General features: G+C 39.8%; 1 protein-coding gene across 1 annotated transcript in view; it reads right to left on the bottom strand.

Moving 5' to 3' along the window:
* Positions 1–404: 404 nt before the first annotated feature.
* The window catches only part of necab1 (N-terminal EF-hand calcium binding protein 1), a 129,116-nt gene continuing 105,994 nt past the window's right edge, over positions 405–23,526 (bottom strand). Inside the window, exons 9-12 of the mRNA XM_048596147.1 lie at positions 18,472–18,584; positions 12,859–12,936; positions 2,837–2,928; positions 405–433 (exon numbers count right to left, since the gene is read on the bottom strand). Coding sequence (XP_048452104.1) covers positions 405–433; positions 2,837–2,928; positions 12,859–12,936; positions 18,472–18,584 — 312 coding nt within the window. The remainder of the gene's footprint in view (positions 434–2,836; positions 2,929–12,858; positions 12,937–18,471; positions 18,585–23,526) is intronic.

Genomic DNA, 23,526 nt, shown 5'->3' with positions numbered 1-23,526 from the left:
TTAAACTTTAAATGTGTTATTAATGAAGAATTGTTGGGCCTTACCTCCTGATTTTTGAATAATAATAAATAAATTACCCAATTTTCATGACTTCCTTAAAAAGACGTGGTAATCTGAAGTTGTGTGGTACAAATAGAATAGAAAACTGGACAGTATTACAAAAAAAAACTGTTACAGAATATATAACACTAGTACTGCTCATTACAGTTGTCTATTAGTTAATGATTTATTAAGTAGAACACATTACTTCCAATTTTGTATTCATTTATTATTTTAGTTATATCTAACATTATTTGGTCATTTTAATTAAGCCTGTTTTCGCTATTGTAACACAAGTTAAGCCATCACTATAGATGTTGCGCAGAAAATTTCATGTGTCACATGTTTTCTGCAACAGCGGACAATCAGTTATTATTCAGAACCCACCATGATGCTGTGGAAGAGATAGAGAAAACACTCACTGAGTGGCTCTAAAAGAATTCTCAAATATATATAACAAATGCATTACAACTAATTTGTTAAAAGCAAATCGAGAAATACATGTGACCCTCGTTGGGCATTTAGTTTACTTTTGTTACTGCACAGTTAATGGCAGGAACCTGAACAGCATTGTTGTACAGAGGGATCTTGGGATTCAAATCCATAGCTCCCTCAAAGTGGCCACACAAGTAGCTAGGGTGGTGAAGAAGCCATATGGCATGCTTGCCTTTATTGGTCAGGGAATTGAGTACAAGAGTCAGGATGTCATGTTGCAGCTTTATAAGACTTTGGTTAGGTCACACTTACAGTACTGTGTTCAGTTCTGATCGCCACATTATAAGAAGGATGTGGAGGCTTTGGAGAGGGTGCAGAAGAAGTTTACCAGGATGTTGTCTGGATTAGAGACTATTAACTATTAGGAGAGGCTAGAAAAATTTGGGATGTTTTCTCTGCAGTGGCAGAGGCTGAGGGGAGACTTGATAGAACTCTATAAAATTATGAGATGCATAGATAGGGTAGACAGGCAGAATCTTTTTCCCAGAGTTGAAATGTCTAATACTAGGGGCCATGCATTTAAAATTAGGGGGGAAAGTTCAAAGGAGATGTGAGGGGCATGTTTTTTACACAGAGAGTGATAGGAGTGTGGAACGCGCTGCCAGGGCAGTCATGGAGGCAGATATGATAGGGGCGTTTAAGAGACTTTTAGATAAACACATGAAAAAGAAAGGAATGGAGGGATATGGACTAAGGCAGAAGGGGTTAGTTTCATTTGGCATCATGTTTGGCACAACATCATGGGCCAAAGGGCCCATTCCTGTGCTATACAGTTCTTTGCGCTCTATGTTCTATGTCATAAATTATCTGGCAATGTAATAATTAATTAATAAGATTTGCATTCGTGTGCTATCACATCCTAAACTGTTTCGAATACAGTGTATTATTTGTAGTTCAATGACTATGTAAAAGACAAAAATCCAATTGGTAAATTTGTGAACAAACAAGTCTGCATTTGTATTTAGGGCGATGGCTTTTTACGTATTATTTACGTTTGTTATTTATTCACAAAAAATGTTTCTATTGTTGGAAAAACTCACATTTTGCCTAAGCTTTATTATCTTGTAATTATCAAGAAAATTTGCAATAATACTAATTTAAGGGGAAAGCTGACATTTATACTGTATGGGAGTGTTGATTGGTTAGGAAGTGCATGTCGATTGGTAGCAGCATTGCCATAGAGAACGTGCCAGTTAATGGTAATTGACAGTTGATGGCCATGCATTGTTTAGGTTTTACACAAGGCAGGTTGACTCTGATTGGTCAAGGTATTGTCCTGAGTAATGAATATGAATGGCTGTCACCTATTATGTTCGTTGAACTCAGAGCACTGTGTGTACATGTTCTTTCTATCTGCAAAGAACAGGGCCAAGCGTATTAAACTATACAGCTTCCAGTACACACAAATACACCAGACTGTGAACACAACTGCTAATCCCAAAATCGGTTGTAAGCAGAAGAAGCAAATGCAAGAGGAGAAAAATATTTTCACACAGTGAGTAATTTGGATCTGGAAGGCAGTGCTTGGAAGTATGGTGAGGCATTCGAGACAACATTGGATGGCTTTGTAAAATAGAAATAATGTGCAAACAAATTGGGAGAAGGCAAAATAATTAAGGACTAAAACATGGTGCTCATTTGTAGGACTGGTGTAGACAAGACAGGTCAGATTATCTTCTTCTGCACTGTTACACTTCTGTGATTTTGTGATCATTAACTGTGCACTTTTTCATGGTGATGCCAATAACAAGCAGGGCCGATTTGCAATGTCCTTTCATATTATATAAATGTCGATTTCCTCTTAAATTACAATTTTGCAAATTGTTTTGGTATTGCAAGACGAAGTGCTTTGATGAAATATGCCTTTTTACTGAAATACTCAAGTTCTGTATTGCCAAATGATTATAAAAATACTTTTGCTAACTTCTGCCTCCTGTCTCATGCCAATTTAAATCCTGTGGTCGTCAGGAAATTACTATTTACCTTGAGTTATAACTTTAAGTTTAATGGAGCAATTTTGATTATTGAGGTTTGGATGAATTCTCCTAATTCTGTTTCTTTTTAGTCTAAAGATCCTATATAGCAACAGAAATACAATGCACAATGTTATTGCATTACAGTGAAGGTGCAAGAATGAAAAGTGTGTCCTTGAAAACTGAAAATAAACAAATGTAACCCTCAAAAGAAATATCAAGAAAATTATTTTTGAAAAAACATATTTTGATTTCTGTTCTTTACACATGGAAGAAAGCAATACTACCAGTAAAGAGCTTTCACTGAAGTTTTTAGATTTTCATCTTACCAGGCACAAGCATTGTTGTTATTAGTTCTGGGGTGTCCAGGAAATCTACATTACTTCTCTGAAAGGTTTTGTTGTAATTAGTCTGGATGTGGCTGTTGGCGATATAATTCAAATATATATTATTGATACTTCCTGATTATGGCAAAAGTTACATTATACACAGATAGCATAAACAAACAACAAGAGAACCTGAAATTGTTAGATTCACAACAATGGTGAATTTACACTTCATTTTATGAAAAGACATTGATAGAGGGAAACATGGGAGCTATAAGATCTATTTTATAATCATCCTATTTAAAACAGAAAGAAATACAAAATGTTTAATTGTAATATTATTTGAAGGTACTGAACGTCTACCTGGTAGAACAAAATATAGATAAATGTGAAGATGAACTGGAGAATGGTTAATAGTTTGGAAAGTGGATATGCTGTTTTTTCCTGGCCCCAGCCAGAAATGAAATAAATCTCCTGAAAGTGTATCTTACCTTGCTCATCCTTCACTTGCTGCAGTCTGCAGGGTGACTTGCTTCTTTTTTGTGCAGACTGACATTAAAAACTCAGTGGTGTCTTTACCTACATATCAAGAAGACACTAAATTTGGGCGCAGACCTGAACATTTTTCAAGTGGTCCTTGTCTGTTTTAGATGGGACTCCTTGGTTGCTATAATTTATTATTACAATCCACTGGAGATCAGTAGATTTTCTCCAGCTTCTTTTCATAAGGTCCCTGTCTGGCACATGAAGGGAATGGGTAAGTTCAAATTTTTGGTATACAGGATCTACCATAAGGTGTTTAGAGACCATCATGGCTTTACTTTTGCTATTAATGTAAACCTTTATTTTGGGATTCTACAAATTGTGAGAGCTCTTCTGCCCTATTCCTGAAGAAACTGATGAAAATGCTGTTTTCAATAATAAAGCATCAGTGAGCTGTTCAGATCCATCAGCTGGAACATTCAACTCCCTGAGGACTGCTAGTCTAATGCAAGATCTTGTCCACAAGTCAAATCCAGTTGATGGAATAGCTTTGCTGAAAGTTCTGTTGTGAAGCAATACAGTACAGGCAGGACTTCAGAAATATTGCCAAATTGGTGTTGTCAGCTCTGAAAGCATTCATGAGATAAATCCAAGAGGACAGCTGATGCTGAGATGTAAACATACCTATTTTCCTGCCTTGACCAGAACTTCTGTTTGATTAGAGTTAGGATATGGGCAACACAGTTTTTGGATGAGCTCAAACTATGGAGAATGTAAAATGTAGGCCAGTCAGGAAAATATTATAATAATGTTTGGAGATAGCAAAAGTCAATTTGAGACTGTTATAGAAGGTTAGGGTTCATACAATTTGGATAATATGTTAGCATAAATTGGGGATTGGTTAAAAGACAAAAAAGAAGAATAAAAAGCAACTGAACCATTTTGATATGACTAGTTAGGTTTTATAAGGATCAGTAGTTTGACCCAGGCATTTTACAATCTATATTAATTACTTGGATGAAGGGACTAAATGCAATTGATTCAGGTTTCTTGACAAACAAGTGTGAGGAAGATATGAAGAGGCCACAAGAGAAAGAAGGTGGCAGATGAAGTATAATTTGAGAAGATGTGAAATTATCCATTTTATTCAGAACAACGACAAAGCAAAACATTTCTTAAAAGGTGAGAAACTCGTAAATCCTGGTATTCAAAAAAAATGTATGCACACATCCTTTTGCCTAGATTATAAAATTAACATTCAGGCATTACAGGCAATTAGATAAGAAAATATTGTGTTAGCTTTTATTGAAATAGAGTCATGGCAATGTACAGCATGGAAGCAGATCATTTGGTCCAACTTATCCATGTTGATCAGACATCCTAAATTAATCTAGTCCCATTTGCCAGCATTTGGCCCATATCCCTCTAAACCTTTCCTATTCATATACCCATCCAGATGCCTTTTAAATGTTGTAATTGTACCAGCCTCCACCACCCCCTCTGACCCTCTGTGTGAAAAAATTGTCCCTTCGGACCCTTTTAAATCTTTCCCCTTTCATCTTAAACCTATGCCCTCGAGGTTTGGACTTCCCCACCCCAGGGAAAAGACCTTGTCTATTATCTTATCCCACGCCCTTCATGACTTTATAAACCTTTATAAGGTCACCCATCAGCTTCCAATGCTCCAGGGAAAATAGCCCCAGCCTATTCAGCCTCTCCCAATTGCTCAAACCCTCCAACCCTGGTGACATCCTTGTAAATCTTTTCTGAACCCTTTCAAGTTTAACAACATCTTTCCTACAGCAGGGAGACCAGAACTGAATGCAGTACTCTAAAAGTGGCCTAACCAATGTCCTGTACAGCTGCATATGACCTCCAATTCCTATACTGAATGCACTGACCCAATAAAGGCAAGTATACCAAATGCCTTCTTCACCACTCAGTCTACTTGCGACTCCACTTTCAAGGAACCATGAACCTGCACCCCAAGGTCACTTTGTTTGGCAAAACTCCCCAGGACCTTGCCATTAAGTGTATAAGTCCTGCCCTGATTGCCTTTTCAAAATGCAGCACGTCACATTTATCTAAATTAAACTCCATCTGCCACTCCTTGGCCCATTTGCCCATCCAATCAAGATCCCGTTGTACTCTGAGGTAACCTTCTCGCTGCCCACTACACCACCAATTTTGCTGTTGTCTGCAAAGTTACTAACCGTACCTCCTATATTCACATCCACATCATTTATATGAATCATGAAAAGCAGTGGACTAGCACTGATTCTTGCAGCACACCACTGCTCACAGGCCTCCAGTCTGAAAAGCAACCTTCCCCAGCCACCCTCTGTCTCCTACCTTCCAGTCAATTTCATATCCAAAAGGCTAATTCTCCTGTATTCCATGTGATGCAACCTTGTTAATCAGCCTACCATGAGGAAGCTTGTCGAATGCCTTACTAAAGTCCATATAAACAAGGCCCACCGCTTTGCCTTCATCAAACGCCCTCATCACTTCTTCAAAAAAGGTTTGGAAATTTTGCTGCATAACATTGGACTTTGAAAATGTCATACCTGGAGTACTCTGTAAAAGTTTGTTCTCTGTACCTTGCTTTTCAAGAAGATCAGGATTCCTGAATGTTTTTTTCATTCATTTAGGGGATGTGAGGAGCCAGAAGTGGGTTTCTTGCAGCAGGATTCCTAGCCTCTGACATGCTCTTGTATCCATAATATTTATTTGGCTAGTCCAGCTCAGTTTCTGTTCAATGGATATCCTCAGAATATTACAGGGGACTTAGCTTGGAGCAACAGTTGGGAAACCCCAAAGCAGAAGCCGGGAGGCGGAGACACAGTAACTGGTCAGCCTATAAATCTACTGCAGTCCAGATTCGGGTCTAGTCTTTACAGGGCAGGGCACTTAGCTTGGAGCAGCAGTCAGGAGGGGACATGGAATATTGATGAAACAGAGGCACATCATGCTACAAGGAAGCAAGTCACAGTGAGTTCAGCTATGTTGACTTTCAAGAGACTAAGGCAAGGCTGGATGGTCTTTACAGCTAAGAATGTAATAGGTAAGAGTGATGAGTTAATTGTGTGGATAGACACGTGGAAATATGATGTTGTTGCCATCACAGGAAAATGTTTGAGGGGAGGGCTGGACGAGCAACTCAACATTGCTTGTATAGGATCTTTAAGCGAGACAGCGGAGGGTAAAAAAGGATGGTGGTGTAGCACTATTAATTAAAGAGTCAATTACTGCAATAAGGAGAGATAATATCGTGGAAGGGTCCTCAAACAAGGCTTTGTGTAGAACTTAGGAACATTAAGAGGGCAGCTACTTTACTGGGAGTGTACTACAGGCCCCCAAAAGAGTCAGCAGGAAATAGAGGAGCAAATATGTAGACAGTTCACAGAGGTGTGTAAGAGTAATAATTGCGTAATTATACTAGGGAATCTCAACTTTCCCAACATGAATTGGTATAGTCATAGTGTTAAATGTATTCAAGGGAGATTTTTTGTATCAATACATAGAAGGTCGAACAAGGGATGGTGTATTGCTGGATCTGGCTCTGGGGAAAGAAGCTGGACAAGTGTTCGATGGCAAGTGGGGGAGCATTAAGGCCTCAAAATGGTATGGTTCTAATTTATTCCAGATAAAGAAAAAGATGGCACACAAAAGACAAAGAAGGGTCTAGGCCCGAAACGTCAGCTTTCCTGCTCCTCTGATGCTGCTTGGCCTGCTGTGTTCATCTAGCTCTACACCTTGTTATCTCTCTATACAAAAGACAGCTTTGGATTGGGGAAGATTAAAATAAAGAAGGATCTGGCCACAGTAGACTGGGAACAGCTCCTTGAGGATAGGTCTATGGGATCTATGAGGGCATTCAAAAAGGAACTAGGGAGAATACAGGTTCAAAATATACCCTTTATAGGGAAATGTGGGGCAATAATTTCAGAGAACCTTGGGTGTCTAGGGCAATTCAGGTCTGGATAAAGAAGAAGAGTAGAGCTGTCAGCAAATCCAAAGGGAGTAACTCAGCTGTATCCCTAGAGGAATACAGGAAGTGTAGGGGGAACTTAAGAAAGCAATTAGAAGAGCATAAAGGGGACATGAAAAAGGCTTCGCAAACAAGGTTAGGGAGAATCCTAAGATATTTTATAAATATATTAAAGGAAAGAAGCTAATAAGGGAAACAGCAGGGCCTATTAAGGGCAACGTGTGTGTGAAGCTGCAGGATATTGTAAGTGTGATGAATGAATATTTCTTTTCGGTCTTCACTCTGGAAACGTAGGTACAGAATTCAGGAAAAGGGACTGTGAGGTACTTACACAGTTTGACATAGGAAATGAGGAGGTATTCGAACTCAAAAGCAGACAAATCCCCTGGTCCAGATGAATTGCATCCCAGGCTGCTGTAGAAGGTGAGGCAGGAAAACGCAGGGGCTCTGACACAATTTTTAAATTTCTCTCTGGCCACAGGGAAGTGCTAAAGGACTGGAGGGTAATGTGGTTCCAATTTTTAAGAGGGTTGTTACAGACCAGTGAGTCACTCTTCAGTGGTAGGGAACTATTGGAGAAAATTCTGAAGGAGTGAATTAATAGCCACTTGGAAGGACAAGGTTTAATTATGGATAGTCAGCATGGCTTTGTCAGAGGGTGATCATGCCTAACAAATTTACTAGAATATTTTGAAAATGTGATCAAGTGTGTGGATGAGGGAAGTTCAGTTGATGTAGTTTATATGGATTTTAGCAAAGCTTTTGACAAGGTCTCACATGGGAGACTAATTGAGAAGGTTTAAGCAAATGGAACTGAGGAAGTCTTGGCAAGATGGATCAGAAACTGGCTTAGTAATAGGATACAAAGGTAGTGGTAGAAGGCTGTTCAAATGACTGGAGGCCAGTGTCCAGTGGTGTACCACAAGGATCAATACTGGGACCCTTATTGTTTGTTATATACATAAATAATACAAATGAAAATGTGGAGGGAATGTTCTGCAAATTTACAGGCGACAAGGTTGGTAGAGTGGTTAATAGTGAAGAAGATGGTTGTAGGTTACAGGAAGATTTAAATAGGTTGGTCAGATGGGCCGACCAGTGGCAGATGGTATTTAACCCAGTGAGGTGATGCACTTTGGAAGAAGAAACAAGATCAGGGAGTATTTAATGAATGGCAAGACACTGTGTAGCTTAGACAAACAGAGGGATCTTGGGGTAACTATTCACAGATCCTATAAGTCGGCAGAACACATTAATGGGACAGTTGAGAAGACATATGGGATACTTACTTTCATCAGTCGTGGCAGAGAGTATAAAAACAAGGAGGTAATATTGGAGTTGTACAGAACATTAGTCAGGTCACAACAGGAGTACTGTACGCAGTTCTGGCCACCTTGTTACAGGAAGGATGTGATAGCACTAGAGGGGTACAGAGGCCGTTCACCAGAATGTTGCATGGGATGGAAAAATTGAGTTATAAAGACGGACTAGAAAGATTGTTTTCTTCAGAGCAGAGGAGACTGAAGTGGGGGACATGATTGAGGTGTATAGGATTATAATGTGAAAGGACAGAGTTAATCATGAGAGGGCATAGTTTTAGGGCAAGGGGCATGAGATTCAGACAGGATTTGCCAAATGTTTGCCAAATGGATAAGGCACTGGCTTCTTAAGCCAAGGATCATGGGTTCATGTCTGGGTGGCACAGTGGTTCAGTGGTTAGCACTGCAGCCTCACAGCACCAGGGACCTGGGTTCAAGTCTACCCTTGGGTGACTGTCTGTGTGGAGTTTGCACATTCTCCCCGGGTCTGCGTGGGTTCCTCCTGGTGCTCTGGTTTCCTCCCACAGTCCAAAGATGTGTAGGTTAGGTGGATTGGCCATGCTAAATTGCCTGTAGTGTTCAGGGATGTGTAGATTAGGGGGATGGGTCTGGGTGGGATGCTCAGAGGGTCGATGTGGACTTGTTGGGCCGAAGGGCCTGTTTCCACACTGTAGGGATTCTATGATTTGGGGAAAATACTTTTTCACTCAGCAGGTGGTGGGAATCTGGAATGCACTACCTGGGAACCTTTAAAAATAATGTGGATGAGTATTTCAAATATCATAACATTCAAGGATATGGGACAATTGCAGGAAATTGGGATTAGTGCACTTTTAGTGGTGTTATGTCAGTGTAGACTTGATGTGCTGAAGGGCCTTTTCTGTGCTGTATGAATCTATGACTCTATAAATTAATTGCTAGAACAAGTGCAAATACTCCATGCATTAAAACCCAAGGCCTTAAGATTTGACTTCTTGTGCATTCTTATTCCTGTTCACAATATTTTGCACTGTGGCCCTGACTGATTCTTGTCCCTGAATTCTCTGCCTTTCATTTTTCTTATTTCCCATTCTGTCTTTTGTTTTTGCCCTTGTTTCCGTCTCTCTGTCTCCCTGTATAAGTTCCTTTTCCTCTGCCATTTAGTTTAACTGTATGAGCAAACAGTCCACCTAGGACATTAGTTCCAATCCTGCCAGCTGGAACCCACCCAGCTTGTACTGATCCCACCTACCCTAGAAACTGTCCCAATGTCGCAGGAATCTGAAACCCTTCCCCTTACAACATCTCTCCAGCCACATATTTATCTGATATATCCTGCTATTTCCATTTGGACTAGCGCACGTACTGGTAACAATCCTGAGATCACTTCTTTTGAGGTCCAATCTTTTAAACTTGCTTCCTAACTCCCTATATTCTGCTTTTATAACCTCATCCCTTTCCTTACCTATGTTGTTATGTACTACAATCACTGACTATTCACCCTCCCACTCCAGAATGTCCTGTAGCTGCTTCAAGGCATCCTTGATATCCTGGGAGACAACATATGATCCTAGGGTCTCATTTATGGTCACAGAAAATCTATCTATTCCCCTTACAACTGAAGCCCCTACTGCTGTAACCTTCCCACACCTATTCCTCCTTTCCTGTGCAGCAGAGCCAGCCAGGTCGCAATGAATTTGGCTGTTGCTACTTTCCTCGGAGAGACTATTTTGCCCAACAGTATCCAAAGCAGTAAATCTTTTTTGCAGGCCCATAACTGCAAGGGACTCTTTGCACTGCCTGCCTAATCCTCTGTCTCTGCCTGTTTGTTGTCCATTCCCTCCCTGCCCAAGGATTCTTACTCTGTGGAGTAACCACCTCTCTGTACTTTCAGCCTCGCAGAAGCTCCACAGTATCTCCAGCCACTGCTCTAGTTCTGACCCTCAGATTTCCAGGTGCTACTGCCGGAGATGCTTCTTGCACAGGTTCTGGTCCTAGGGACTGGAACTGTGCCTGACTTCCACCATAGAGAAGGAGGAATATATCTTCTTTCATTACGTACCCATTTAAATTATACCTTTAGGTTGTCCTTAAAATTAAATAATATTAATTACTGTAGGGCTGTTCTTCTCTGGACCTCTGCAGCTTATCTGTCCCTACAAGCTATAAATCCAAAAGAAAGACTTTACAAACTACAGGCGATAAAGGGTAACTAAAAGTACTCATATGACCATACTCATCCAGTCAGCTGATTCCTCCTCGCCTGCATCACTTTTTGACTCTCTTCCCAGACTGCATCACTGCAGTGCTGCTGCAATATTCTTCCCAGATTGTTTCACTGTGATGATGCTGCAGGGATTCTTCCTGGACTGCTTCACTGTGATACTGACTGTGGGACACACTTCCCACTTAGAAACTTTGAGCACAAGTCTATTTTGTGGAACTGTATCAAATGCCTTTTGAAAGTCCACATACGCCACATCAACTGCATTGCTCTCATCCAGGCTGTGTTATATCTTCAAAGGACTTAATACTGGTTAAACAGAATGTTTTTCCTGAATAAATTCAAACTGGCTTTCTTTAATTAACCTGCCATTTGTCCATGTTACTATAAATTTTGTCCTGAATTATTGATTCTAGAATTATCCTCATCACTGACCCATAGTCACTGGATTAGACTTACAGCTGTTTTTGGAGAAGGGTGTAAAGTTGCAATGTTCCAGTCCTCAGCGCCAGCTAAAGTCTCTGGAAGACTGAACAATTACAGCCAGAGCCTCCACAGTCTCCAATGTCACTTCCCTCAGTATTCCTTGAATGTCTTCTTAATTTTAATTATAGTCAGTCTAATTTCTGAATGACCTCTACTTACACTATGGCCTAGGTATCATCTTCTTTCATAGTAAACATAGTTACAAAGTATTCATTTAACACCCTAGCTACAACCTCTGCCTCCATGCATGATACCTGATAGAAGTTTATAAGATTGTGAATGGCATGGATAGCGTGGGAAATATGAGGCTTTTTTTCCTAGCACGGAGCAGTCAAATACTAGGGGACACAGGTTCAAGGTCCAAGGGGGAGAAGTTTGAAAGAGATGTGTGAAGCACGTTTTTCATATAAAGGGTGGTGAGTGCCTGGAATGTGCTGCCAGAGGAGGTGGTGGAAGCAAACACAATAGCAGAATTCAAGAGGCACCTGAATGAAAACATGAATAGGAAGGGAACAGGGGGATACGGATCCTGTAAATGAAGACAGTTTTAGTATGGAAGGGCAAAATGTGTCGGCACATGCTTGGAGGGTCAAGGAGCCTGTTCCTGTGCTGTATTGTTCTTTGTTCTTCTTTGTTTATTCCCTTTTTGGTCCCTAATGAGCCGTACTGCTACTCTTACCATCTTTTCCTATCTACATACCTGTAAAAGCCTATAGAATTCGATCTGAGTTTGACTTCCAGTCTATTTTCACACTCAGTCTTTGCTCTTATTTGCTTTTCCACCACTATTCTGAAGCTTCCATCTTCAGCCTTGTTCTGGAAAATATTATATTTTCTGCCTGATATCTGTCACACTTTTCCTTCCATATCTTAATTTCCATCTCTTACGCAGGGAACTCTGTTTAATCTAGCTTTCCCATTTGGAAGTATGTGCCTTGACTGTGCCCAAAATACCTCTTCTTTGAAGGTAACTCATAATTCAGCTATTCTATTTTTGCCAATATTTGGCTCCAATTTATTCAGCCAAGGCCTGTTCTTAGCCTCATTTAACTTTACTTTCTCCAAATTGATTACTATTATTATTCCAAATTGTATTTTAGCCTTTTATTGAGATTGCCTCCTCCTTATGATACAAAGGTCACTGTTTCCTAAACCTTTTTACACTGATACTTGACCAACTTGGCCCTCTTCCTTCCCAAGTATCATTGGTCTGGAAACAGAGACATGATGAACGTTTCAGCATTAGATGAGTTGAGCAGGATGAACCTGGACAATGTTATGAAGGTGGTTGGAGTCCGTGTTTGTAAAGGAGTAGTTTTGTGGTCAGGTTGGCAAGAAGTATCATCATATCATGTACACCCTGTAAATTAATCTTTATATCCGTAGGAAGGTGCAACAAGATTAGTTGGGTTGGATTAATGCTGCTCATTTGTCCTAGCTACAAACGGGTGCAGCTGTTGTCACTGAATTGTTTGTTTTTGCTAAACCACTTAGTTTGATTCTTCATCCAATATATCTCTAACTATTCTGTAAAAATACTTACTTTTTCCAAAGATTGGTATTTTCCCAGAATTCATAAAGTGTAAAACACGATTCAGCTGAAATTTTCTGCACAGAAATGCTGTGAAAAGAAACAGTGAATCTCAATAAATAAAATTATGGTCTAGAAAATAGTAAGTAATGATCATTATACATCTATTATTGATGCATTGTTCATGTTAACAATGAAATTGAGCAGCTAAATGCAGCATGTAATTATGAATACTGTTCAAGTTATGGTTTCGCCACTGGAAATAATTTATTGTATGTTTTAATAGTTGAGGCTCAGTCGGTAGCACTCTTAAGTTAGAACACTGTGTGTTCAATCACTACTCCAGAAACTTAGGCAAAATAAATGGATAACATGCCTGTATGTAGAATGCTGTATTGTTGGTGAACCTGTCCTTGAATGAAATGTTAAACCAAAGCCTACTCTATCCTCTTGGATGGTTGAAGTGGTTCGCGACTGGGAGGTGTTGTCGTTTGTTGCGAACCGAGGGTAGGTGCTTCACAAAGCGGTCTCCGAGCCTTCGCTTGGTCTCCCCGATTTCTCCGAGCCTCCGCTTGATCTCCCCGATTTCTCTGATCCTCTGCTTGGTCTACCCAATGTCGGTTTGCAACAAACAACAACACCTCCCAGTCGCGAACCACTTCAACTCCCCCTCCCACTCCCTGGACAACATGTCCATCCTGAACCTCCTCCAGTGTCACAATGATGCCACCAGGAAACTGGAGGAACAGCATCTTATATTCCGCCTTGGAAGCCTACAACCCAATGGTCTCAATGTAGACTTTACTAGCTTCAAAATCTCCCCACCCCCGACCTCATCCCAAGACCAGTCCCCTCTCACCCCCGCCTCCTTGACCTGTCCATCTTCTCTCCCACCTATCTGCTCCTCCCACTTCACTAACTAACCCCCATCCCCACTTCCTACCTACACTCACCTTTACTAGCTTCATCCCCACCTCCTTGACCTGTCCATCTTCTCTCCCACCTATCCGCTCCACTATCCACCTTGTATCACCCCGCTATTTATTTCAGAGCCCCCTTCCCCTCCCCCATTTCTAAAGAAGGGTCCCAACCCGAAACGTCAGCTTTCCTGCTCCTCTGACGCTGCCTGGCCTGCTGTGTACCTCCAACTCCACACCTGATTATCACATCAATGTTGTGGGAGGTTGATGTTGCAAATTGGCTGCTATGTTTCATTTAACACAATACCTACATTTCAAAACTGATTTGTTGACTGTAAAACACTTTGGCACACTGTGAGTTAAAGAAGGGCTGTATATAAATGTATTTTTTTCAAATCTATGAACAAATTATCAGTGTGTATTTTACTGCAAATTAAAATGTAAACACAAAACCTGATTCATAAGCCAGTCAGAATGTTTTCACAAGGTAACATTTGAATTAAAATGAAGTAACCTTATTTATTTTTCAGATAATAAAACATGAAATACCATTACACAGGAAAATAAATTACTTCTAATAGAAATGCATGCGCATTATTGATGGCAATATGCCGATTGTACTATTAGCTGGTGAAAAACACAAATTTAAAATCTAACATTGATAATTAGATTTTAGGTGATCACAATCAAATTAATTCACTAATTAGAAGTAAAATACTGTGGATACTGAAGATCCAAAATATAAGCATGAAGTGCTAGAGAAGCTCAGCAGACATGAAGCCTCTGTGGAGAGAGAAACAGATTAACATTTTGAGTCCAATAACTGTGCTGAAAAAAAGACATATTGTACTTAAATCATTGGTCCAGATTTTCTGATCAGGTTTGGGAGCAAGCGGGGTGGAGGCGCATGTGCCCTAGCCCCTAATTTTTGATCTTTTGAAAAGATTGCCTGGAAGTCAAGAATGCATGGTATGATTGTGAAATACTGATATAAGCATGCAGGATTGTTGCATCTGAGTAACTGACACGAGGGGCTGCGTGGCAAAAATGGACCAAAGAACAAGACTCAGGCATGTTACACCTATTTGACAATTTAGTTATTGTGGTCTGGAGGAGCGCAAAAACATGGTTTAAATGATAAGGCACTGACACATAATTCATAGAGAAACTGACTTTAAAACAATCAAAGAGCTATTGGTTTTAGAGGCTAAGAATTAAACTTAAATGAATCTTGGATTGGGACAATAGGAAACGAGGAGGGAAAATATTAAATAAGAAAAAAATCACAGAACGGGTATAAGTGAGGGGAGAGCTAGAGAATGTTTTAGGCCCATGCATAATCTTTTGCTGTAGTTTAATTTACTGTAACCAGCTAAAGATGAGCCCAAGTCCTCAAAGGATTATAGCATAGTTACAATGCAGAGTAGGAGAAAAGATTAGAAAGCAGAAAACAGAAAGATCTAAAAGGGTGATATTTGCCCAATTTTAGAATTAGAATTAGGTTTTATTGTCACATGTACTCAAGTACAGGGATATAGGAGTACAGTGAAAAGTGTACAAAGTTGCCATTTCCAGTGCTTTCTTAGGTTCAAAGTTGCCTAGGTACAAAATTATAAAAATAAAGAGATAAAAAAAAGGTTCAGCATTGCAGTCCTTCTAAAGCAGAGAAATAGGGAGAAAAAGGATAAAATCAGACAGAGCAGATGAGTCCATGATAACAAAGTGTGGAGCTGGAGGAACTCAGCAGGCCAGGCAGCATCAGGGGAACAGGAAAGCTGACGGTTCGGGTCGGGACCCCAGTCCGAAACATCAGCTTTCCTGTTCCTCTGATGCTGCCTGGCCTGCTTTGTTCTTCCAGCTCCACACCTTGTTATCTCTGACCCCAGCATCGGCAGTTCTTGCTATCTCACAGATGAGTCCATGCTGGGTTTCAACTTGGGTACATGCTCAGCTTCAACACATTTGGAAGCCTAACTTCTGCTTCCAAACCACTGAGATAATAAAGATATGACATTCTATGCATTACATCACAGTGCTGAGAGTATATATCTCCATGAAGAAATGAGGCACTCAAGACCATCTCTCAATTTGGCCAACCAATCCCTGCTTTGTTTCTTAACCTCAGAACAATCATTGATAAGACCAAGTCCTCAGAAAAACATCTAGTAGAACAAAGAAGAAGAAAGTCAAAAGTTAGGATTGCATGCCTGGCATGACCTGATATATAATTTCAGTCAGACCCCATGGTTGAGGTTGTTGGCTTTATGTTTAGTAGCCACTCATAGCTTGCTATTTACAGTTAAGGCTAGCTTTATGATGTTATCTGCAATATCAAATCAAGAAATTTAGGAACCAAAATTATACCTTAGAAATAAATAGATTAGTTAAAACTTAGTTGTGGTATGTCCATATGATTACTTCCTTAACAAAGGGGGTACTGTTGAACTGCTAGATTCCCTTAAAAACTGAATATTCTTGTTAGTTTCTGTGTAGCCTGAGATTTCATCAAGCAGCTATTACATAGTAATTAGCTTTCCAAAATTCTAGCATGGGAAACAAAGAGGGAAGAATTATGGGAAATACAGATGTCATGATGCTCACTGAACTAGCGTCAACAGTTTATCTAGTGCCATGTGTACCCTATAAGGAAATGTACTGTTTTCAAAAATAAAAATGGTTTTGTCCTTAGAAGGATTGAAAACTAAGCTTCAGATAGAGGTGGGCAAGGGACGATAGTCATTCAACATTATAAGTGGCTGTCTCATGGCCATTGGTCATTGGCCAAAAGGGTTCAGGCAATTAAATGGCAGTATAAGTTATCTATGCCTAGAAATATGATATAACGATAAGTCTTCGGCAGACAGCAGTTGTCATCATGCAGACCTTGCAGGCAGCAGTTCTCATCGGATAGTCTGAGAAGACATCTTCCTTGAGCAGTCTTCATCAGGCAGATGGAAGATGGACCAGAAGAAGAGGAGGAAGACTCAGGGAAGAGATCCCTAACATCTTGGCTCGAGAGCAGGATGCTGCACCCACAACTTTAACTAGACCAAACCTGTCTTCTGGTATCAAAGAACCAATTCCAAATTGTCACAGTTGTCAACTTTCTTTGTCTAAATAACCAGTATATCGTGTCCAAACTGCTGTTTCTTAACAAACTCAATAAACGATCAGAAAATCACTTACAAATCACCAACTGCCTACATTAGGCAACTGCAATCATAAACTCTCTATAATCAACAATTGGAAAATAGTTTGCAAAGTTCTACCATGGGCTACACTTTGCTTTATATGTCCACAATCCATCAAGATCATTTGCTGTTGGATCTCATCCTGTATTACATGTATTAACTGCATTAAATCCTGAAAAATTGAGACTACGTTAGTGTTATTTCATCAATGCATTGGTTCACAGTCTTGACAAAAAAAGATTAAAAAAAGGAAATCTAATGTTCCTACCTACTTGAAGTCTAATAATTGCACTCATTTGAAATAGCTCAGAAGAATATGCATTTTGATACAAACAATAAAGAGTGTTCTCATTACATGGTTCATTTCCAGAAGAATTTAGTCCAGGCTTCGTGAATGAGCAAGAACATGTCAGATGAAATATAATGTGAAAAAATGTGAGGTTATCCACTTTTTGTTGGAAGAAAGGATTTTTGAGTGTTTCTTAAATGCTGAAAGACTGGTAAGAGTGTACATGAAAAGAAAATTGGATGTCTGTCAATAAGTGACTGAAGCTAACACACAGGAGCGGCAAGCTATTAGGAAGGCTAATGAACTGTTAGTATTTATCAAAAAAGGATTTAAGATAAAGAGTAATGATGTATTACTTCAACTGTATGGGAGCTTAGTTAGACCACACCTGGAGTATCCAATTTCCTAAATTTAGGCAAGATATTGTCACCAGACTTGTTCCCGAGATGGTGGGACTGTCCTTCAAGGAGAGATTGGGCAAACTTGGCCTATATTCTCTGAGTTTTTGAAGAATGAAATATGATATCATTGATACTTACAAAATACTTAAAGAGCTGGGCAAGGTACATGCAGGTAAGATGTTTCCTCTGGTTTGGGCGTTTCAAACCAGGGTTTACCATTTAAAAGTAAGGGGATGACATTGAGGACAAATTCTTTTACACGGAGTGTTAATCTTTAGAATTCTATACTCTAGAGGGTTGTGGGAGTTCAGTCTTTAGGTATATTTAAAGTAGTCTTTGATAAACTTTTGACTATCAATAGTGTAATGGGTTATGGGGTTGGAGTGGTAAAATGCATTGATCAGCTATGATCATATTAAATGGAGCAGTAGGCTTGGTGGGCTGAATGGCCTACTCCTATTCCTCTGATTATTCTTACAAAATCATTCAGATATTTTTGACTTTGGCCACTCTCACCAAAGAGTTTATAAAAATTGAAACTAAGACATTGATGTCCAATTTTTCATTATTAAAATGAGAGACAATGAGAAATTCCTGAAAGTAGCTTAAAACCAGAAGATGTCTGTTCAAAGATATGTGTCAGCAGAGCTGTTTCACACCTGGTACACATAAGATATTAATTTCTTATGTTCTCTTTATTGCAAGTGTTACTGGAGAAGTAGCTGCTGTGTGAATAGGCAGGAAGGATTCATTCAATGTAATTCCTGCAGTAGACCTTATTAAAGCATTATAAAGATAAATTTCACAAAGATCGTTGTACTTACTGCAAACATCCTGTTTGTGCAGTTGCAGATACCACATACTGCCTCAAAGCTAGACGGAATTCCTCTAGTTCCTCTTCTAGTATAGACATTTGTCGCTGAACAATTAGAATATGCTGGAGGAAAAATGCACATTAAGAATATCACTGATAGTAAAAATCTTAAGCATTTTAAAAAGTGCAAATCTAGTCAGTATTTGGCTATTGAAACTGGCATTATTCAACAATGTTTCAGCATTACTACCTATGTTTTTTTCAAAAGCACATTGTTATAATTTTTTTTCTATAACATAAAAGAAAATTCTTAATTCAAAATTATTGGTAATGTTTGATTTTAACTAGCTGTGAATATCTAGTTCTAGGTAGAAAATTATTTGGAGATGAAATATTTTATCTCAGCTTGGGCTGACAAGTGGCAAGTGACATTCGTGCCACACAAATGCCAGGCTATGACCATCACCAATAAGAGATAATCTAACCACTGCCCCTTGACATTCAATAGTGTTACCATCACTGAATCTCCCACTATCCACATCTTGGGGGTTACCATTGACCAGAAAATCAACTGAACTCACTACATTAACAGAGTGGCTACAAGAACAGGCCAGAAGCTAGGAATACTGCGGCAAGTAACTCACCTCCTGATTCCTCAAAGCCTGTCCAACATCTACAAGGCACAAGTCAGGAGTGTGATGGAATACTCCCCACTTGCCTGGATGAGTGCAGCCCCAACAACACTCAAGATGCTTGACCCCATCCAGGACAAAGGAGCCCACTTGATTGGCACTACATCCACAAGCATCCACTCCCTCCACCACCAATGCTCAGTAGCAGCAATGTGTACTATCTACAAGATGTACTACAGAAATTCACCAAAGATCCTCAGACAGCATCTTCCAAACTCACGACCACTTCCATCGAGAAGGACAAGGGCAGCAGATATATGGGAACACGACCATCTCCAAGTTCCCCTCCAAGCCACTCACCATCCTGGCATGGAAATGTATCACTGTTCCTTCACTGTCGCAGGGTCAAAATCCTGGAATTCCCTCCCTAATGGCATTGTGGGTCAACCCACAGCAGGAGGACTGCAGCTGTTCAAGAAGGCAGCTCACCACCACCTTCTCAAGGACAACTAGGGATGGGCAAGAAATGCTGGCCAGCCAGCGATGCCCACATCCCACAAATGAATAGAATAAAAAAGAAATAATCTGATCTAGACTCTTTCCTTGAATTCACTTCCTGCTGTGGCTTATGTGAGATAATTAATAACTGTCATTGGCAAGGAGTAAAAATCTAGCCATCCCTGGTGGAAAAGATATTACACATTCCTGCTAGTTGAAGCAGATCTTTTTGGAGGAGAATTTCCTAGTGGCATGAAAACTGGGAGAGTATATACGTCATCTCATTTATAAAAAGCCCATCTGATATGATTTTCAGGTCGACCTCAAAATGAATGAGCAGCTTATTACTTGAAACTGGCATAAGGCTGTGAAAATATGCAAATTCTGGACCTAGGTTGCAAAATTCAGGTAGGAATGGACAGGCGATATACTGCATACTTTAGAGGAATATGCTACAGAAAGTAAGCTTTCACGATTGGTTCCCCTACTTGGAGGCAGCAAGAATGTTGCTAAATTGAATTGAAGGCTCATGTCAGTATGAATAGGTGGGTGGAACAATCACATCACTTGATTTCATTCCTATTTTGGGTGGAAGATGATTTTGTTTCCCGTTTGCATTTTAATAGCATCACCCTGCCTTTTTAACAATTATAATGTTTACACAAATATTAACTAAACAAAAACATTCACTGCTAGCAATGCATGTTCCTTAAATATTCATTTGCACTCATCCTTTAATTTTCTTTCTAAATTTAGCACAGTTCACGGTTGTGACATATTTGGTAAATGTTTTATAGCGTTACAGGGTCTCCTGGGGCTGTGGGTGACAGGGAGAGGCAAACAGGAGCTTGAAAGTGAGGAAAGGGTTTTTTAGGGGAATGGGTCATCTCCTGCCATTGGTTCTATCATGCACGGATTAATGCAGGTTGAGAACACCCATCTCTTCCACCAATGGACAGCCTGCCTGCGCTGGTTACTCAGTTGGGTAGGCCAACATTTATCATCCTGTCTGCAGCTGGAATAATGATGAAATATATATAATTATTTCCCAGACAATTAAATGGTCATTTACTAAAAGAATTAGGCAATTCCTTGAGGACAAAACAAAGGGTGAGTCACAATAAATGTGACGAGTTGAAAACACTATGAAAATATGAGATCTGAATTTTTGTTACTAAGTCGGGAGAGCAAAGCTGGAATATTTCGTGGCTATACAAATCTGACCCAGGGAGAATCACACAGTCACAGAAGTTCTAGGGCTATTCAGCCCATCGTGCTTGTACGGGCGCTTCAAACGAGCGTCATTACCTAGTGCTAATCTCCTGCTTTGTCGCCATATCCTTGCACATTATTGTTATCTAAATAATTGCCCAACATCGTCTTGCATGCCTCAACTGAACTGACTCCATAACATTTCCAGGCAGTGCATTCCATTACCTCACCATTCACTGAATGAATAAGATTTTTTCTCATATCACCTTCACTTCTTTTATAAATCACTTTAAATCTATACCCTCTTGTTCTTGTGCCTTTGACATGGATGAACAGCTTCTCTCTATCTACTCAATGCAGCCCACTCATGATTTTGAAAACCCTTATCAGACCTATGCCTCCTTCTTTATGAGGAGATCAATACCAACTTCTACAATCTATTCTTCTAAATTCAAATTTCACATTTCTGGAACCATTCTTGCAAATCTTTTCTGCACTTTCTCCAATGCATTCACAGGCTTCATATAATGTGGCACCCGGAATTGTAAACGATGAGGCCAAACAAGTGTCAAATAGGCCTCTTGTAATATATAGCCCTATTAATAAAGTTAAAGTTAACGTACTGCAAGCTTTACTTCTGCTTTCTTCACCTGGCCTGCCACCTTCAATGATCTGTATACATATATACCCAGGTCCCTTTGCTACTGAATCCCCTTTAGAATTGTATCCTCCATTTATGTTGTCATTCAATGTTCTTCCCATCAAAATGCACACCTGACAATTCTGCATTGAATTTCAGCTGCCACCCATCTGCCCACTTCACTAACTTGTCAATATGCTTTTGGAGTTCTACAATGTCTCCTCACAGTTTACAACTGTTCCAACTTTTGTGTTATCTGTGAACTTTGAAACTTGCCCCTGCACACTCAGATCTGGATCATTAATATATATCAGGACAAAGCAAAGGTCCTAATACTGACCACTGCATACTTTCCTTCAGCCCGAAAAATATTGACCATTGACCATTACTCTCTTTTTCATATCACTCAACTAATTTTATGTCCATGTTGTCATTGACTTTTTTGTTTCCGTGACCTATAATTCTGGCATTGTATCAAATGCCTTCTGAAAGTTCACCAACAGAGTTATGCTCATCAAGCCTTCCTGATACCTTCTCAAAAAAGTGCCTTGGAAATTCAGATTTTCATTGTTGAAGTGGAGGGGAGGGGTTTAGTTTTATGAGAGTCATGACAGGTAATGCCAGAAACAGGATAGAGGCTAATGGAGGGAGAGGCCATTATACCAATAGGTAAAATCAACTCTGATTCCTGAAGGGTCATCCTCAGCCCAAAATCTTAACTCTGCTTCTCTTCACAGATGCTGTTTTACCAGCTGAGTATTTCCAGCATATTCTATTTTTATTTCAATTTCCATAATCTGCAGAAATTTGCTGTTGTAAGAAAAGAGGGACTATGGAGTATATATCCATAGATCTCAAAAGGTAGTGGGGCTTATAGAAAAGGTAGTTAAAAAGGCATGCAGGATTAATTTTTTCATTAACTCGGGCATAAAATCATAAAAGAAGGAGGTTATGCTAGAACTTTATAGAACACCTGTTAAACTGCATTTGGAGTAAAGCATACTGTCCTGGTCATGCCTCATGAAAATGATATGATCACACTCGAGTCTGCAGAGAGGATTCATGGGTACAATGAATGGAGAATATTTACTATGAGGAAAGGTTAGAGTTCTTTACTTTGGAACAATGATGCTGAGGAATCCTGCAGCAAAAAACTCACCTCTTGATTCCCAAAAATCTGTCTATCGTCTACAAAGCATAAGTCAGGAGTGTGATGGAATCTTCTCCACTTACCGGGATGAATGCACTCCAACCACACTCAAGAAGCTTGATGCCTCTTGGACAAAGCAAAGTGATTATTTGGCACTATATCCACAAATGTTCACTCCCTCCACCATTCAGGTTCAGTAGCAGCAATATGTACCATTTACAAGATGCACTGCAGAAATTCATCAAGGTTCCTTAGACAGCACATTCCAAACCCATACTATCTAGAAGGACAAGGACAGTGAAGTAGTCTGGGAAGAATGACTGACCCATTCATTATCCTGCCTTCGAAATACATCACCATTCCTTCAGTAACAAGAATGCTGGAAAAACATATCCCTTGGGTCACTGGACTCAAAATGTAAAGTTTGATTTCTCTCTACAGATCCTGCCAGACCTGCTGTGCTTCTTAGACCTGCTGTGCTCCGTAGACAGCACCTGCCAAACCCATACTATCTGGAAGGAGAAAGACAGTGAAGTAGTCTGGGAAGAGTGACTGAGCCATGCATTATCCTGCCTTAGAAATACATCACCATTCCTTCGGTAACAAGTGTGCCGGAGAAACATACCCTTTGGGTCACTGGACTCAAAATGTTAAGTTTGCTTTCTCTCTACAGATCCTGCCAGACCTGCTGTGTGCTTCTCCAGCACTATCTGTTTTTGCTTCAGAATTTCATCAGCTGCATTTCCTTGTGTTTATATTATCATTCATCACTCATCACTAAAATGATTGAATGTGTCATTGACAGTGCTATCAAGCAGCACCAGCTTTGCAACAACCTGCTCAGTGATGCCTGTATGTGTTCTGAGTTGTGATGAAAGCTCAGTGAGCTGATGGTACATGACCTGCTGAGTGTTGTAACTCCTTTATACTTTA

Source organism: Rhincodon typus, chromosome 4 (assembly GCF_021869965.1).
Source record: "Rhincodon typus isolate 14 chromosome 4, sRhiTyp1.1, whole genome shotgun sequence".
Classification (NCBI taxonomy): domain Eukaryota; kingdom Metazoa; phylum Chordata; class Chondrichthyes; order Orectolobiformes; family Rhincodontidae; genus Rhincodon; species Rhincodon typus.
Note: the sequence above shows the minus strand (reverse complement) of the source record. Positions and strands in the feature narration are given on the sequence as shown.